Raw genomic sequence first — 17,844 nt, 5'->3', positions numbered from 1 at the left:
AATGCCCGTCATATCCCGCCGAGTTAACGTGATTAATAGATTGCTACATCCACCGCAACGTTGCGTTAAATTCGATCAATATTCCCAATATCGCGATGTCAATAAAACGAATGACGATGATGGAGTGAGCTCCGTCGCGGACCTTAATTGTGACTGTTGCAACGCGCAGTTGACAAACAATCGAAATCTCGTTTCCTGAACTTTTGCGAGCCACGACCCGAACATCGATTCGCGGCGATAAATCCGGTGCGATTCCGATAACCGTAGCGCTCCGACTTAATGATCGTTTTTTAGTTCTCTTTTTCCGGGGAGGGAAGCACGCAAAAAATGCAGATCGCATAACTTGCCGCGTGGAAATTACAAATACAGTTTTCTATAACGCGGAAATGTGAAAATGATGATGGGAATCTTCGTGGAAGCTCGACGAAATTATGGTGCGCGAAATATATAAAATCAACGAGCGAAATACTGTGAAATGTACTTCAGCGTTGAAACCGAAGTACAATCCTCGCGCAAACTTGTGTTACATTTTGCAATCCTTCCGTCTATTTCAATGTAAAAGCGTTTTCTGCGCGCGAGGGCTCAGAACTTCTCCATGAGGATTATTAATTGAAAGTTATAACGCGGTAATTAAGCCGCAAAGTTTGATAACTTTAAATAACTTTGGCGATTGGCTAAACGAATTTCCAACGAGAAGAGGTGCTGATAATTAAAACAGGCTCGACGTCGGGATAACGAGAGACGTTACATAAATGTACGAAACACCGAAGGCGTCATGGAGAAGTCGATCCGCATCGACTGACGCGGAAATCTGAATCGAACGATGCGTTGCGGATCGCGACGTCCGATTTCACCGGTTGCTTCTCGCCTGATTTTTTTTCTGTTATTTTCCTGCGTTCGAGCAGCTTTCGGGATATCCGTTCGGCGGCAACTCATGTGCAGAAAGAGAGGAATTGCTCCTTGGTCTATTATCGACGAATTTCACGCCTCGTCGGTCTCGCTGCTCCTGCGTGCCCGTCGGCGAGGGAAGTCTTTCGGTTTCTTTTTAACGATCCGATGCATCTGAAGCCTTTTAGTTTACTTCTATCAGATCCTCCAGCACGATTTTTCCTACGGACAAAGCCGAGTCCAGCGTTTTCCCGTCTTGTCACCTGCAGGATTTTTCATCGCAATCTTTCGAGCACGCTTCGGGGATTAAATCTGGTACTTTTGTTTGTTGTATTCCAAGCACAATCGGACTTGTCGCGCTTGCAGTCTTGGAAACTCCGTTTTACCGTAGAATTTATGCAAATTCACCGTATGCTCGTATATTTCGAATGTCGATATCGTAAAACACTGGCTGACAGGAGTAATTTATACACGTTCCTACGTAATGTGAGTGCACGTATGTGTATACGTGAGTGGGATACGAAAACACTATATTATCATATTAAAAAAAAAAGTAGTTCACAAGATACCAAACACGGACGTACGATTTTCGCCGGCTCGGCGAATTCTAATTACAATACGGAGCTGCAATGCTCTACTTGCGGCGACGAGTGCGAAAGAACAAGCGCGGAGTACAAACCGGCGAAAGTAACGAAACACTGCGATATTGCGCGACCGAGCACGACGGCGCTTTAGAGAGAAAAAATTATAATGGAGACGCAGCAGCAAAAAGAGTGCTTATCCCATAATGGAGCCCATCAATCATGCAAACGAATGAAAAGAGACACTCGAGTGTGCGTTTCTCCGGTCGCGGGATCAGTCAGTCACGGGGAAGTCAAACGATGACGTTCAGACGCGAAAAATGCGACTGCGACCGGATGGGAAGCGGGTATTGGCAGAATTTCAGAACGCTCGCAGAACGAAACGAGAGCACTCGAGCCGCAATGCCGACGGGAATTTTGAGTGAAAATTGTCGAACACAAACAAATATCACGCGCCGGACGTCTTATTGAGAACTCGAGGAGCGGAATTTTCGATTTTGAAAGCTCGCTCTTTCTAATTGACACATCGGGTTCCAAACGTAGTCGGGTTAGACGCGGCGCGAGCGGACCTCTCGCTTTGTTCCAACACCCTGCGAAATGTTCCTCCGGCTCTGACCTATATCGCAAACTTTTTTCTACCCAAGTGCCGGCTCCGCTGTTAATTTCGCAGACAGCTGACTGTCGCAACTGATGCGACTTGATCGATGAACGCGAGGGAAGAAGACTCATGAATGCGCCCAGGAGAAATTATCGAGAAACGATTTCAATATTCGATCCGATAACATTATTCCGCCACGAGTTTCACGAGTCGATACCAGCAGTCGGAGTTGAAATTGCGATGACGTGGCCGCGCTGCGCGCTACCTCGATAGGTTTCCTTTATTATGCCTGTACAAGGGACGTTTTTAATTATCCGAATATAATATCGTCTCACTGCGTCTCTCTGCCGTGGCGGATAATGAAATAAGTTCGAACTGTTCCGCCGTAACTTCCGTGAGATTTCATAAGTAGATTACATACTCTATTTGCGATAGATATTTCGCGATCAATAAATAGAGTAAACATGACCTCGGCGCGCGCGCGCGAGAGAGAGGGACTGGAAGATCCAGACTATAACCTAAGTAGCCGAGATACTGTATCGTCGCATTCTACTCTTTTTCCTTGCGCGATTAAAAAGGCTTATCGGATTCCTCGGGGCATACACAGATAAAATGCGCGGAGCAAGACGCGACATCCAACTTTGCCGCTGCATGCGATGTGTGTCGTAAAGGAAAAAAGAAAAATAAAAAACAATACGCCGCTGCGTTTATAATTTCGTGCCCGGTTTCGTACCCGGTAATTTTATTTCTAGATAAAGCAGCACAGTGTGTCTGCTAGCAATATTTACATATTTAGTTGACAGCTGTCACGCGCGTGTAAGAATATGTATAAGAGGATTAATATGCTAACGCCGATATCACGGCTTAGCTAGCCACGTCCTCGTTTTAACGTTCCCTTCCTCCGACGTGACTTTCGCGGAACGTAAATATAATTTATATAGGAATCGGGAATATACCGTTCTTCCTCTTTCCATTGACTTACGCTGAAAAATCCTAATCAGATTACGACGAAGTTGCGAGAAAAGGGCTGCTGACGTACACAACTCTGGGCGGAAAGATCGTCCGCTACTTTTTTCGCGAATTTCGGACGCACCCGTCTTGTCCAATGGCGGAATCTGTTTTCCAGCGGGAGAATCCATCCACTGGACGAGTCAGATGCATTCCAGGACTCATACCGATAATAGCGGACATCCTCGCTATCTGCGATTGTACGCGCGAAATGTTGTCGCGTCGCGGCCGCGCGACGTTCTTGTCAATACATCGCGAAGATAACCGTGCTCGGTTATGTGTTCGTTAATATTAAACTTCGGAGCCGCGGTATCCTTGCGTGATACGTAATAGAAATCGTTTTTCAGTAATTCGTATGCGAGACTCGTCCGTGGGTGCATTTGCCATGCGGGGGTTGCCGATTTGCATACAACGAACATTCGCGGGCGAGCTCGCTCGCTGCCGCGGCGCCGAATTCGCGAATCTCCCCACGTGCTAAACTTGAGATCCGAAAGCACTTTTTTGCTCTGTCAATTCCACAGGTTACCTCTCGCGGCGGCACACAGAGCTTCAGCCGGTGTTGTTCGCCGATCGATACCGGAGAGGGGGGTCGCGGAGGCAAATGGAACGCGGATGAGCACGCAAGCCCGCTCGCGGAAAAACTCCTGTTTTCTGTCCGCGGGAACGTGAAGAAATCATTATTCGCGTAGGCGTTTACGCGACGGAATTTCGATGCCGTATGAGGGACACGTTTGCCACGACGAATTCCTCGAATTGTTCGGACATCGACACGTTCGCGTTTAAATTCACGCGATGACTAGGCCGGTTGTCTCGCAAGCACTCTGAGAATGCGAAAGAACGCAAAGGCACGCCCTGCGTTGTGTGTGCGTAACGTGCGGCGAATATCGATAAAAATTCCAATCAACAATATTGCCTGATGTGAGTAAGCATTTACAAGCTGATAACTCCGCTTTAACGTTCTCAGAGGATCGGCGGAGGATTTATTTCGCAGTTGTATTCGCGCTACCGCCGTATTTCTATAAGCCACGTACGCGAGTACTCACGAATATTAACCGAATTCTTGATATCGGAGTACCTGAATATACCCGAAAAAAGTAATTTCAAAACAAGCGGAATCATTTAAATTTTGGAAGATTTTATTCTTATATATGGCCTCAAGAGGATTCCTCTAAGATTAAGAGGAAAATATCATAAATACATTATTCTTAAAGTTAGAGGGATTATATGTTATATAATGCAAGTCTTATTGATTTTAACATAAATTTCCTCTTATACACAGATTATATTTAATCTTTTTTGAAGAGGATTATTATTTATTCTTTATTATCTATACTGTACTTTATTCTCACTGGTCGTATCGTTTAATTTGAAAAAATTATTGTAATGTATATAGCGAAAAGTAATATATATATAGATGTACTTCTGGCTCCAGTTCTACAATAAGCAGACACGAATGAAATAAGATCATCATAACAAATAAATTTCCAATCAGTTTCGTTATGGACTTTATAGCTACAAAGATGTTCATCGTAACCAATTGTATAAAACATATAGTTAAAAGAAAGAATATATTATTCAACTTCTTGCGATAGATTGTAAACTGTATTCGACCAAATGTGGGTAAATTATCTTCGTTGTATGTTACAGCAACACACATACCTTTTTTAAAAAGCGTTCTGACCCACGAGCACAAGGTTATTTTTTCGTTCATGTCTGGAGGTAGAGCATGACCGAAGAAAAGAAGCCGACATTCAAATCAACATATTCCTCTTTATACAAGAGGAAAATTAATTGATATAAGAGAAAATCCTCTCGAAGAATAGAAATAGAGGAAAACAGTTAGAATAATATCTAATAAATTTTAGATAAATGGTTCACTTTAATCGCTTTATCGAGAGAGGAATCCTTTTTCTGTAGAAGGCTTCGCTTAAAATATGAGCGAGATGACAATATGAGATATGGGAAAAATCACTTTACAAATAGAATACTTTTTTGAGGTGTATGCAAACTTGCCGGTGCTACCTGAGTTTCAAGCTCTTGCCCGCCTGAGTACTCAAACCCGCGGTCGCTATTCGGTTTCCAGGTGTACTCGAGTACCCAAACTCGCCGGTGCCGCCTGGGTTTAAGGTATCCGCCGATCCGACTAATTGAATTCGCAATCACTACCCACATTCCGGGTACTCGAGTACCCGAATATCCAAACCAGCGGATAATATCCGAGTTACTTCGGATATTCGGAAGTAACAGCGCAGTTGTATTGTGGTTACCGATGAATTCGCAGCTGTACAGAATCGTCATCAGTCTTACATCCGTGTCAATCATCGGGGCAAGCGGTATCAGCGACAAAAAGAAGTAAATATCAAAGTTCAAGGAAAGATCGCATCGGAATGAGGATAAAACGCCGTTAAGGGACGGCGATGTCTTCCTGCGAGAAGCAGGTGAATAAAGACGAAAGGGCACAAATGGCGGGCAGGAGAAGCCGCTGGCACACCTATCGCGTCAATGCATGACAACCACTAGAAGAACAATGAGTCCTAAATACCGTCGCCGACTCCGCCTCGGCGTGGATCTCCATCCGTCCGTCCTTTTCTCAACATTCTCGAACGTGTTCTGCTAACAATTCGGCGATTTATCTCCTTCGTGGCTCGCAAGCTTGAGGCGAACCGCGAAGGTTCCTCAAACGATCAATACGCGATGAGAATTGAAAATACTGCTATATCACGGCTGACGAAGTAGAATCCCAAAATTTCCAATTATACGGGCGATTCACAGAGGAGAGGAAAATTGTGACTGAAGCTAACACAGAGGGAAGTGTGAGGGTGTGTGTGTGCGCGCGCGCAAGGGTTTTCACCCGAGATTGATCGCACGTACAGCATTTCGCAGTGAAATAAAGAGCGACGGAAATGCCGCGGGCAATTTTGCGATAGCTCGTCCGACAGAAGCGCGTCCGGCGAGACATGTCCCGTCATACCTTGTATCGTGGATGTGGCGGTCGGCATCGATGTGAGCTGCGACGGGGTGCCGGGTCTCTATCAGTGGCAGTGATCGCCCGAGTCTCGTTCCTCGTGGACCTCGTCGTCGTCGTCGTCGTCTTCGGGACGAGCCACTAACCTGGTAGTCATCTCCACTGTGACAACGGCCAGTCGGTCATCGTTCAGCGACCAGACTATGTACGTACCAGGGACGTACGATTTTCTGTCAACATACACACACACACGCACATACATACGGGTACAGCAACGGTCACGCACGCGTGATCACAAATTAACGATTGGCGTTGGAATATTCATGTAAAAACAGGACGACGTTGCGACGTTGTCGCTGTCTCTTATCGTCCACGATGTACAATTTTCTATCCACCTTTGCGCGATCGCGGAGGTAAAAAGAGGTGGGAAGAAAAAACTTTTTATCTCCGGAAACCTTGACCGTATCGGTGACGAAGAAAAGACGATTCGTTAATTAAGAGCAAGTTTCCTTTGCGCAAGCTTCTACCCACATAGTGACCGTAAAGTAAGTTACGACTTTAAGTCCGACACCTACAATAGCATCGCCGATACACGTAAGGAGGTTTTGCTACGGCCGGGAACAAAAGTTCGCTTCACTGCTGCTCGGAGCGTTAAACCCTAATGACAATTTCTTGCTCGCTTATGAAGTTAGAATCAACTTTTTGCTGCTAGCAGAGATAAAATGACCATTCGCGGTACGCTCGGCTTGCATCCTGTTAGTAGATTAGAGCTCGGCGCTTCTTTCCCGAGGAGATAGGAAGACAGATAGAGTGAGGGCCGGAGGGACTAAAGAGAAAAAGAGTGTACCTGTTGTAGAACGTACAGTTCTTGCCAACTTCGGAGTTTTGTTTACGCCGAGAAGAGAATGTCCGTTACATGTGTGTGTGTGTGTGTGTGACACTTCATAATATATCTTCATAATGAAATAATTCAAGTCAGTAATGCAGTATAACGCAGTTCTATAGCTTACTACTGCACATGTTATTGATAATAACGTTAAAAGTATCCCTCGGCTATACTGTACTTTTTTAATCAGAACCACCGAAGATATACAGCTGGTGTAGAAAACAAATATAACTCGCGCGATGAAATTAAACATTCTCTCTCTCTCTCTCTCTCTCTCTCTCTCTCTCTCTCTCTCTCTCTCGCGGTGTGGAGGATATATCGGAGGATTCTGTTGAAATAAATACGGGTCACCTGACAAGCTCGATGCAAAATAATGATATATTTACAAACGAGCGCTACTGAGCTCGGGACGAACATCATTGCCGATGGAACTGTTGTAAATTAGTAATTGACCGAGGCTATACGAGCGCGCGTATGGATGTCACGGGTACAACGTCATATGTTGTTGCATGAAAGTTCCAGCGAAGTTACACACAGTAACCGTCACACGCGCTGTCGTCTGAATTACAGTTGTTACTGTTAAGCGGTTATCCGAGTAAATACGAAGTTATAACGCCGCTGCGCGACGAGCGAGAGGGGGCTCTAGCGGGACGCGAGACCGGGGAAGAACGCGGGCGGCGCGGCGGCGGGGCCGTGTTTGCGTCGGGGCTTTTCACTTTTGCGCTTTTCAACACGCGCGCGTAGAATGCATGTTCTAAGATTTAATCCTACGAGATAGGCGCGACGGCTCAGTAACCTCGAATGATGGCGCGGCAGAAATGGCATCGAAAATTTTCATGTCGCGGCAGAAATTGCATTCCTCACTCTCTCCCCTCGAGCCCTCGCGGCCATTTCAATTTCGCGGGTATTCCCCGCCCCGAGAGATACGATCGATTGGCGCGTCATAGAAAAATAGCGGCATGCGATTCGCAAATTTTGCCACTTGTGCACGCTTGTTCGGCGCGTCTCGGCGATTGCGATATTAATCCGACGGCTTCTCTCTTAGGAAATAATTGTGAGGAAACAATCGTCGCTGCGCCAGAGCGATGGCTGCTGCCGCTGAGATCTCGGATACGATAAAGATGACATTTGATCCTTTCGTTCTTTATTATCGTGTCAGCGATCCTCGCTAGAAGACTGACTCAATCGTTATTATTACATTTGAGTAATGCAATCACTGTGACAACATTAGTTTTTTCTCTCGGAAATAATGTTGTCGATATACACTGGATAGTATTGAAATACCTTCTTGCCTCATTTGAACATTTTTCAGATGCCAGATCACAATCCGGGAAGATGATCCGGGTGTTCGAATGTCGCGATTAGCGTGCATGACACACTTAGAAGAGTGAAAGAGAACGTCAGCCGGTGTGAAAATCAATAACGGATGGCGGATATGCCCGCGAATTTGAATGCCGAGCAACTACTTAGATACCCGAGTATTTTCGTATGTTTTTTCTGAATACCGAATTATCGCGGAAATTGCCGAAGTAATCGCGCGGAAACGAAAAAATTTGCAGATACGAAAATCGCCATCATGTTACCGCCGGTGTATTATTTGCAATTTTTATTTTCGACGAGTACCCAAACGCACTAATCGCGGATATGAGTACCGAATAAATACCCGCGAATAAGAACTCGCCGCTTTATGCCAACATTAATTCTCGAGTGTGTACGTATCCATGTACTATCCGTTTCTTGCTTCGTCCCTCGTTGCCTCTTCCCCCGCCTTTTTTGTTCGGTAAACTCCGCGAAATCGGCTTGCACCATTCGTGCATACTTTATACTGATCTTCTCGCAAATCTCTCAAGCCCACGTAACCCAGACGTCAGCTTCCCGGACACGTCTCACGCATCACTCTTGTTAATAAGACCTACGGATGGAAGGAAACAAGGACGCTCAGGGCGACGTGAGAAGGTGTCGAGAGGGTGGCACTGGCTGGTGTAACTATCGTCTGTCATTCCGGAGGATAATCATACCATTTCTTGATGCGCTGCAGAGACACCAATTACGTCGACCGCCAGGATCTTGTTAAAATACCGTGCGTCGTTAATTAACGCCGGCGCGTTTGGAAATTACCGCGGCGTAACTAAACGTTTGTGTTCCGTTAAAAAGAATACATCGCCCTCGGGCAATATGGTGGTGTCCGATAAAGCAGACGAAGCACATGTCAATCATCCTGACGTAGATAACGAAATTAAGGGTACACCAATTCAATATAACACCCTACGTGTGCGTGTGTGTGTGTGTGTGTGTGTTTTCGCACGGATATATTTATATTAAACCCTTCGGTCGATAAATTCTTTGGTCCTGCGATAAATATTCCAATAATCCAATTCTCCAATAAGTTACAAAAGCAGCCCGATATATGGCCGCGTAATTGGAAGAAGCATTAAAAATGATTCATTTTGCGAGAGAATATATCATCATCGTGAAGCAAATAACATGTTTTTGCACGAGTAACATATTTCGGTCTTATTTTTCGCGCGAATTAGTCGGAAGGACACGTCACGCGCGACAAGCGCAAAGACTGTTCTATTATTGCCCTTTCGATTGTTTTTAATGAAAGATCGAAGCGTATATATTAAAAGGTCGAGGAGGCTAAGAGAGAGAGAGAGAGAGAGAGAGAGAGAGAGAGAGAGATATATATCCGGAAACACGAGCTTATTGCACGAGCTTTATTGGATAAAAATGAGTCGGGGATCGAAGCACGATCGAAAGAAAGATCTTGGGAACTGCTGCAACACGCGGGACGTGTTATAAAATTTTTTTCCCCTTTTCTTCGTCGCAGGAGAAGCTTCCATCCTAGAAAATTGAAACCCTTCGCGGAGCCGGAGATCTTATTAGATTCAGCCGCTTATCGAATATTAGCTATACATCCTTATACATCTCCTTTAATTCAAAAGGAGCAGTAATTTATACCGCGTAAGAGCCTTTGTTACTATAGCGAAGGCGTTAAAGTAAATAACGCCCCTGGTATCACGGTAGACGAAGGTAATACCGAATTTATCGACGAGAGAGAGAGCAGAGTTTCCGGTGCGCAAAGATACTTCGCGATACACATTATTCGTCTATTTATTCGCCGCGGGGTGAATTTCGAAGGAGCTCTCGCAGATCCAATTTTGCGAGTGCAACTTCTCATAGCTCTTTCGTGAATGTAGCCGCGCTACGCGTTTCCCATTAACCCCTTTGCGCTGGAAGGGCGCCGCAGCGGCACCATCGAAAATCTCCTCTCGAACGCGAAAAACGCCGCGGAGGCGTCTCCGAGCCCTGCCGCTTTCAAGCCAGCCCTGAAATTAGCGGCAGCCGAGTTCAGTTCAAATTTGAACTCCGCAAGGCGCCAGCACCTTGGCATCCTTCTTCGAGTTTCATCGGTAGCGATCATTCGCGATGGCCCCGCCACGGCATCGCCGGCAGACGCAAAGGGTGTACAACGAACTTCTCACCCTATCCCTCCCCCCCTCCCGCCTCCCGATTTTAAATCGTACCTTTCGCTATTCCTCACGTTGCTCCGCCCGATTGTCTCATCCATCGACGGTATCGTTCGATACCGATTCGCGCGGTTGGCCTTGCACGAGCCGGTACGGCGCGCGATGCGAGGAGGATCTCGCGCAGAAGGCGGACAACCGGGGTGATTCGATGAGACACTCGCTGGCAGGCACCACCACCGCCTTCGGTGAGGTCCTTTTGAGTTCCCCGTGTTTTTCCCTCTTCCGAACGAACACGCCCACGCGCACATACACCCAGCCTCGTTCCTCAGGGTACGGTACCGTGGTACCAAGGGCACAAGGTTGTACCGCCACTACCACCACCACCACCACCACCACCACCACCACCGGCACCGGCGGCACCAGCACCAGCACCTTCGCCACCGCCACCGCCACCGTCACCACCGGCACCACCACCACCACCACCACCACCAGCACCTCCGCCACCTCCACCACTATCGTCGTCGTCGCCGTCACTGTCGCCGTCGCCGTCGTCACCGCCGCCGCCGCCGCCACCACCGCCGCCGCCGTCGTCGTCACCGTCGTCACTGTTACCGTCGCCGCTGCCGCTACCACTACTGTTGCTGGATCTTCTCGAGGCTCTACTGCCGCGAATTTCCTTCCACGTCGTTGGGGTCACGTACATGCCACAGGAAATATCGGCGATCTATGCGACTGGAAACGAGCCGCGGCGCGACGTTAGCGAGAGCACGCGATCCTCCCGCGTGGAGCCGTGTCGCGCTTCGGAACATTCACATTCCGCGGATGACGTCAGCGAGTCGCGGTCATTTTCCTTGCCGTGCTCGTGTGCGTGCCACGTTCCTCGCGAGCGAGGACTCTCCCTCACCCTCTCTCTCTCTCTCTCCTCTCCTCTCCTCTCTTTTCCTCTTTCCTTTACTCCTTTTTCCCCTCCTTTTCTCTCTCTCTCTCTCTCTCTCTTTCTCTCTCTCTCTCTCTCTCCCTCTCTCCCTCTCTCCCTCTCTCTTTCTCTCTCTCCTTCCTCGTGTCGCGCGAACTTAAGTGCGGAAGTACGACGATGTCCCCGTGCGGATTTACGCCGGACGCACGTCGTGATTCGCCCGGAATAGTGGTCGTTAAGTCAACAAATTGGAGCCTCTCGTTCGAGCGGCCCCGCCGTCCTCGCGAGCATCCATATCCCCGCAGTGCCCGCGTCTCGTTGACCTCAGGACGCTCTTCTTCTGGCTTTCCGTCGGGTTCGCCGGATCCGCCGTACCGGAATCATGTTCCCATCCGTCAGCTATCGCACGGCTGCCGTTGTCTCTTATTCGCCCGCCATGAAGAGCCTCGGCGAGGGTGGCTCGGAGGAGTCCTGAAATCAGCTCCTGGTCGTGTCTCCTTTGTCGGGGATAAGCGCGTCTCTCGTCACTTATGAGTTCTCGGATCCTCGCGGCGCGTTAGCAATTACTCTCGGCAGCGGAGCGTGCCGAACTGAAGAAGAGCCCGAAACTGAAAGAGGGAACTTCTTCGCCGTCTCAACGTACCCGACTCACTTGTTGTCGCACTTCGGAAACACTCGACGATTCATGTTGGCCGCGCTGGGCGCGGACACTCTACCCTCACATGATGTCTCTCTCTCTCTCTCTCTCTCTCTCTCTCTCTCTCTCTCTCTCTCTCTCTCTCTCTCTCTCTCTCTCTCTCTCTCTCTCTCTCTCTCTCTGTCTTGCGTCGTCACAATTGTTTCCGCAGGGCGAAGAAAACAAGAGAAAATGGCAGACGGCTACGACGTTTCTTTCGACCGGGCAAGACGTTCGTCTGATCGAGCCTTGTCGGCACTGTCGTCGACAAGGAATAACATTTCAAAAGCGTTAGGAAACGAAGGCGAATCGAAGAGGCGACACGAGAATGAGACGAGCGATTCGCGGTGTGTTTCAGCGGGGGGCAGACCGGGGGGAGGGGGGAGTGACGAGGGGGCAGCGGAACAGGCAAGAAAAGAAGAGAAGAGAGAGATGTAAGCGCGCCTATTGATTTCCTCGTCCCGAAAGAATGTTTCATTACTCGGCGACGTTAAAGAGAGCACTCCGGTAGAATTTCTCTCGCGATTATCGTTCGGAAATCTTTAATAAATTCGCAGGCTCTCTCTCTCTCCTTGCCCCCGTCGCGGCGGTGCGCTTGCAACGCGCGCCACGAGCCATGAATTACTGATGCGTTCGTATATCGACGTGCGCGAAATGCCCGAGCGGAGCCCGAGTGTATTTTTGGAAGTTTCTACCACGCCGGGCAGCCTGATGTGTGAGCGTGTACGGATGCGGAATCCAGCACAATGGGACACTCGAGCGTAAATCATCGCGCTTGAGCAACTCGTCAAAATATTATAGCCATTCAAATTTCCAGGCCCTCCTCCGCCGTCTTTCCTCCCGCCGCGCCGGCGGGGTGTATCTCTCGGATTACCCGGCGCTGTGCCGTTCTCCGCGAAGTGCATCTCGCATTTATCCCGTTTGTCTGCAGGATGAACCTCCTGCTCCCGGAGCAAATAGCGTTGTTAGCTGTAGACTATACCCGCCACGTTGCTGATGCACCCCCTTTATGCAAAGCACTTTCCGCGTAACATATATCCCTCAAATCAAGAGTACAGTCACTGCGCAGAATTACCGTGATTAATTCCGCTTACCCTCCCCCGTCCCCCCCCCGCCCCCCGCATCGGGCTCGCGATGATCAGACGGGATTCGAATAAACTGAGCTTTCAGCGTGTGTGTCTCTTCGAGTGCGGGCGTTTCGGCGATGTGAGAATCCGCGCCTCGCCGTCGAGTCGAAATAGCTGGCGAAAGTGACTGTCACGATTCCGCCGTGACGAACAGCCGGCGAAACCTTTCTATCAGTTCCGGGTGTCAGGTTGGAAATAAACGCGCGTCTCGTGCCATTTTCAGACTGATGAAAATGGGGAGGATGTCGGAGTGAAAAAAAAAAAAGAGTGAAAAAAGAAGAAAAATGGGAGAGAAAATCGACGGATGAAAAGGAGGGTGAGAATGTCCCCAGCTGGATTATTTTATAATACGGCTATTTGCATGGAATATTATCGAAGTGTATGTGTGTGTGTGTGTGTGTGTGTGTGTGCGCGTGGGCATGCGTGTGTACGTGCTCCGGGCTCGCGAAGTACGCACCTACGCGTGCGTATACATTACCGTGCCGCGGATATAATAAGGCGATACAAGGGGGAAAATGTATGAAGCACGCGCGCCAGATGAAAATAATGTCAACGATTTTCCCAATGAGAGCCACCTCTCCCGCGTCATTCCCTCCCCTCTAATTTCGCATTATCCCGTGGGAGTACAAAAGAAGCAGGAAAAATGAGGATATCTCGAGCATTTTCAATATCCCGTTGTGGCGTTTAATAAGGCACGAAGAAGAAAGTAGGAATTTTCCACCCGTACTCGGCATCGTAATCTTCGCCCTCTTTCATCCCCGATTTCCCATTCTATGCCGCCGACATCGACGATTTATAATTCGTTCGTGCAACGACCACGGGCCGCGCGACCTCTCTTTTTCTCTTCGCCTCCGCTGTACGTCTATCTTCTCGGATCATTACTATTTACGGATGCTCTCGCGGTAACACACAGAGTCTTCGCGTCTTCTTCTTCTTCTTCGCCGCGCGAAGAAACGGCCTGGATTTTCGGCTTCTGCGCTCCCCCTATTTCTCTCTCCTCCCCACTTTGGGCTTCTCCGACGGCGATACTCGCGCGCGATCACCGCGATTCGCACAAACCGCCGTAGCAGCTCACCGGCGATATTTCTTTTTTCTTTTCTTTTAATCTTTCTCCGGCGAAAGAAAAAATATTCTCGCCGTGCTTTGCGAGCTGCTAGAATTTCCCTTCGTATTCGAGAGAAGACAGAGACCGTTACGTTTGTTTTCGCACGAATCGTTTTCCGATGCTTCGCATATTACCCCCCTCCTCTTTTCCTCTCCCCCTCTTTCACCCTCCCCTTCCTTCTCGCTCTCGTGCTCTCTCTCTCTCTCTCTCTCTCTCTCTCTCTCTCTCTCTCTCTCTCTCTCTCTCTCTCTCTCTCTCTCTCTCTTCCTCTCTCTTTCTCTCGCTCTCGCTCGCACTCTCTCTCTCTCTCTCTGCTCTGTCTCTATCTTTTGCCAAATATCATCCCCCTTCCCACCCCACTCCCGCGCGTGAGTTCTTACTTTCAAATTTATCACTCCCACTTGAAATCTTTCTCACACTTTCGCAATTTCTTCGCCCGTCCTCACAACCCCCTCGTTGTCGTCACCACCGAATTACGTTCTTCGCCTGGACTATTTCGCGACTTCATTCACGCACCGTAACGCACGGGGGATTTCTTACGGCATCCCCGGCGTTTCTTCTCGCCTCCGCGATTATCATCACCTCAGTTCCTCCTTTCTCCCTCCTCCCCCTCCTCCTCCTCCCTCTCTATTCCTCCTTCTCCTCTACATCGTCTTCCACCGATTTTATTCGCTCGCGCAAACCTGCCACTTTCGCGGCAACGAGCGAAGTCGAGGTGGAGACACACAACAAGAGGAGGAGAGGAGAAGAAGAGAGCAGAGGAGAAGACAGAGATGAGACGGGACGAAGCGAGGCGTGACGAGGCGAGAAAGAAACGCGCACACGCACACCCGCACTTACACATACGTAGCAACAGGGAACAAAGAGAGAGAGAGAGAGAGAGAGAAAGAGAGAGAGAGAGAGAGAGAGAGAGAGAGAGAGAGAGAAAAGCAAAGAAGCGAGAGAGCGACAGATGGAGAAAAAGAGATAGAGTGAGAATAGGAAAGGGGGGGGGGAGAGAGAGAGAGAGAGAGAGAGAGAAGAGGGGAAGAGAGAGCAAGAGGGAGAGAAAGAGAAAGAAAAAGAGAGAGATTCACCCACAGGAAGTGTGCTTACGGCACGAAGTCGCGCGCTCCACTGAGCTATCAGCGGGCATGCGTCCGCGTAGTAACCGGTAGCCCGCTACGAGCTTTCCCCATCGTTTTTCCAACCCCCGCGCGTCTTCGCGGCACAGCTACTACCTCTTCCGACAGCCGCCGCCGTCGCCGCCGCTGCCGCCACCGCCGCCGCCGCCGCCGCCGCCGCCACCGCCGCCACCTCCACCACCATCGCCTCCGCCACCTCCGCCACCTCCACCACCACCACCATCGTCAGCAACCACCCCCGTGCCCAGAAGTTGTTCTCGCACTGAGCCGGAGCATGCGCGTCTGCTCGTCCGTGTACGGACGATGCAACAGATGCACCGGACGCGCGATCCTCCGACCCGGTGCAATGAGTGTACATGTGTATTTATATGTGTACGTGTGCATAGTTATAGGACGGTTACGTACGTACGGACTACGTCCATTACACAATCGAATGTAACGAGGAATAAAAAAAGGGAAATAAGAGGCGGGAAATCGATTTATCGCTGGGTTATCTTTGGAAGATAGCGAACCGGTTAAAGTTCGCACCTCGATTATACACTGCTTGCTGAACCAGGGCGGTTTTTACTCCCTCCCGGGAGAAGAGAAGAGACAATAGGATTGAACGATGATTAAACCATTTTTGTCGAACGTTATGATCATTTACTCAAACGGCGAGAGTGCTGTGAGAAACGCTTTGGCACTCTTGGCAATGCTTCTTTGTACCTTGTTGTTTGCTATCGACATTTTTGAGGGAATTTTTGAGTTTTCATATCAATACACGTGCGCGGATTCTTTTTCCCCATTATAACCTAAAATTTACCAATACATGCACCAGCTTTTACGGTAACACGATCGTTATGAACAAATAATATTCAACAAATAATATTCGTCCGTTTCCATACTCTCCTTTTATTGACGTGTATTGATGTATACGGCATTGCCCATCGCGGTAGAACGTGCCGAAACGAACGTGTTAATAAATAATGAATCTCTTGATGTGGAATATTATTTAGTGCGATAAATTGTATATTACAATGTGTTATATCGACGAAACGCGTAAGTGTTATCATTATAAATAATATAAATATTTCTTTGGAAGGGTGAAATATATAGATTGTTAACAGAAACAGAGAGGACGAAGAGGAAATTTGGTAAAGTTACCTTTGTAATATATTGAATAATTTTTGTTGATAATAATGTCTTTTATTCCTTGGGAAATCGATAATGCAAGATGTAACAGTTACGGCGTCATAATAGGGATACATTAATTACGAGGTCATAATCTATAGTGTATTAACGCGACTATTTATAACCGTACCTAGCAAAAGGAAACAACACATGTGTGATGCAATGTACACTATTTGCATGCCTGAAAACCTATGCATGCTCACGTTGTTATTTATGATGTATCGCGGCTGTAAGTTGCGAATACAAATGCGAGCATCAAATTTAAGTCTTATTATCATATATTAAACCGATTAAAAAATTTTTCCACACTTTTCTATAGACATTTTCACTAATATGATATCTTTGAAGTCAGATGCATATGCAAACATTTAAAATTTTTCAAATTTCATTCGAAATATATACATGGTATCAGCAACAGCGCTCTAGACCATAAATATTTTTACATATATTACACTATATAATTTTCTCATCAGAACATGAAACGTTATTATCGCGCAAACTAAATGCAACTTAGTTTTTTTTACAGAAACAGAAGCTTGAAAATAAAAGTATTTTCCGTGTTGAATGGATAATTTGAAAATGAAGAATTTTCTATTTTGTTAAATCGCAAAATTTAGAAACAAAAAGACATCTAGCTAGTCATTAAGCGCTACTTACTTGAAAATGAAAAAGTAAAAGATTTAAGAGAAGAATTAAAAACATCTGAATAATTTAAAAATTTCTTCCTGCCGCTAAATCAATAATGCGAACTTTGACGTCAAAGTGCAACGTTAAAGAAGCGGATTCGATACTTCTTATTGGAGAAACAAAAATAACGAGAATGGAGAATAAAATTTTCCTGTAATCGCGCGTTACTATCTTACGAATTCTAGCACGCTATTTTATCAGAAGTCAGCAAGTAGGTTTTACAGGATATTCAACATCATATTATCATAAGTCGGTATGGAAGGACGCAAGAACTATGACGAATTTATCTATTATGTTAATCATACAGTCATTTCTTTGTTAATGATTGTTTCCTGTGCGTTTGATAAATCAAATTCCAAGATACTAATAACTGGTAGAAAACGATACATGTAATATAAGAGTTAACGATAAACCAAACAATGGAAAAAATAGATCGCCTAATCTGCCACTGCCAGAGAGTTGCATAGAAAAATCCACTGAAGAAGCTGTTTGAGTCTCGACTAAATAAGATTTGAGTCTTGACTGAATAAGATTTTTATTTGTTACTTTTGCTCTTGTTAGTTTCCAACATCAATGTGATATTAAAAACACATAATAATGTAAGAAATGGTACAAATCCTCTGTGAAACAGCAAGAATGTTTA

At 47.2% G+C, this 17,844-nt stretch overlaps 1 protein-coding gene and 1 long non-coding RNA gene across 8 annotated transcripts in view; both read right to left on the bottom strand.

The window, feature by feature from the left end:
- Positions 1-10,788, bottom strand: part of LOC105188703 (uncharacterized) — a 59,856-nt gene extending 49,068 nt beyond the window's left edge. The window contains exons 1-2 of one of the 2 annotated variants that reach the window (XM_025301054.1): positions 10,454-10,788; positions 6,047-6,270 (exon numbers count right to left, since the gene is read on the bottom strand). In XM_025301054.1, coding sequence (XP_025156839.1) covers positions 6,047-6,074 — 28 coding nt within the window. In that variant the 5' untranslated portion in view covers positions 6,075-6,270; positions 10,454-10,788. The remainder of the gene's footprint in view (positions 1-6,046; positions 6,271-10,453) is intronic. The other variant, XM_011150302.3, reaches the window with a different exon arrangement.
- Positions 10,789-11,510: 722 nt separating this feature from the next.
- LOC112589090 (uncharacterized) lies at positions 11,511-15,106 on the bottom strand. Of its 6 annotated transcripts, none has more exons than XR_003113245.1 (4): positions 14,601-15,104; positions 13,998-14,279; positions 11,965-12,246; positions 11,511-11,920 (listed from the first exon to the last, which is right to left on the bottom strand). It is a non-coding gene; the product is annotated as an uncharacterized LOC112589090 (long non-coding RNA). The 6 variants fall into 6 exon arrangements; XR_003113246.1 differs by having other exon boundaries at positions 14,005-14,279; XR_003113247.1 differs by lacking the exon at positions 13,998-14,279 and having other exon boundaries at positions 14,601-15,106.
- Between the last annotated feature and the right edge of the window lie 2,738 nt (positions 15,107-17,844).

Source organism: Harpegnathos saltator, unplaced genomic scaffold, assembly GCF_003227715.2.
Source record: "Harpegnathos saltator strain DR-91 unplaced genomic scaffold, Hsal_v8.6 scaffold4, whole genome shotgun sequence".
NCBI classification, from domain to species: domain Eukaryota; kingdom Metazoa; phylum Arthropoda; class Insecta; order Hymenoptera; family Formicidae; genus Harpegnathos; species Harpegnathos saltator.
This window is presented reverse-complemented; position numbering and strand designations above follow the sequence as displayed.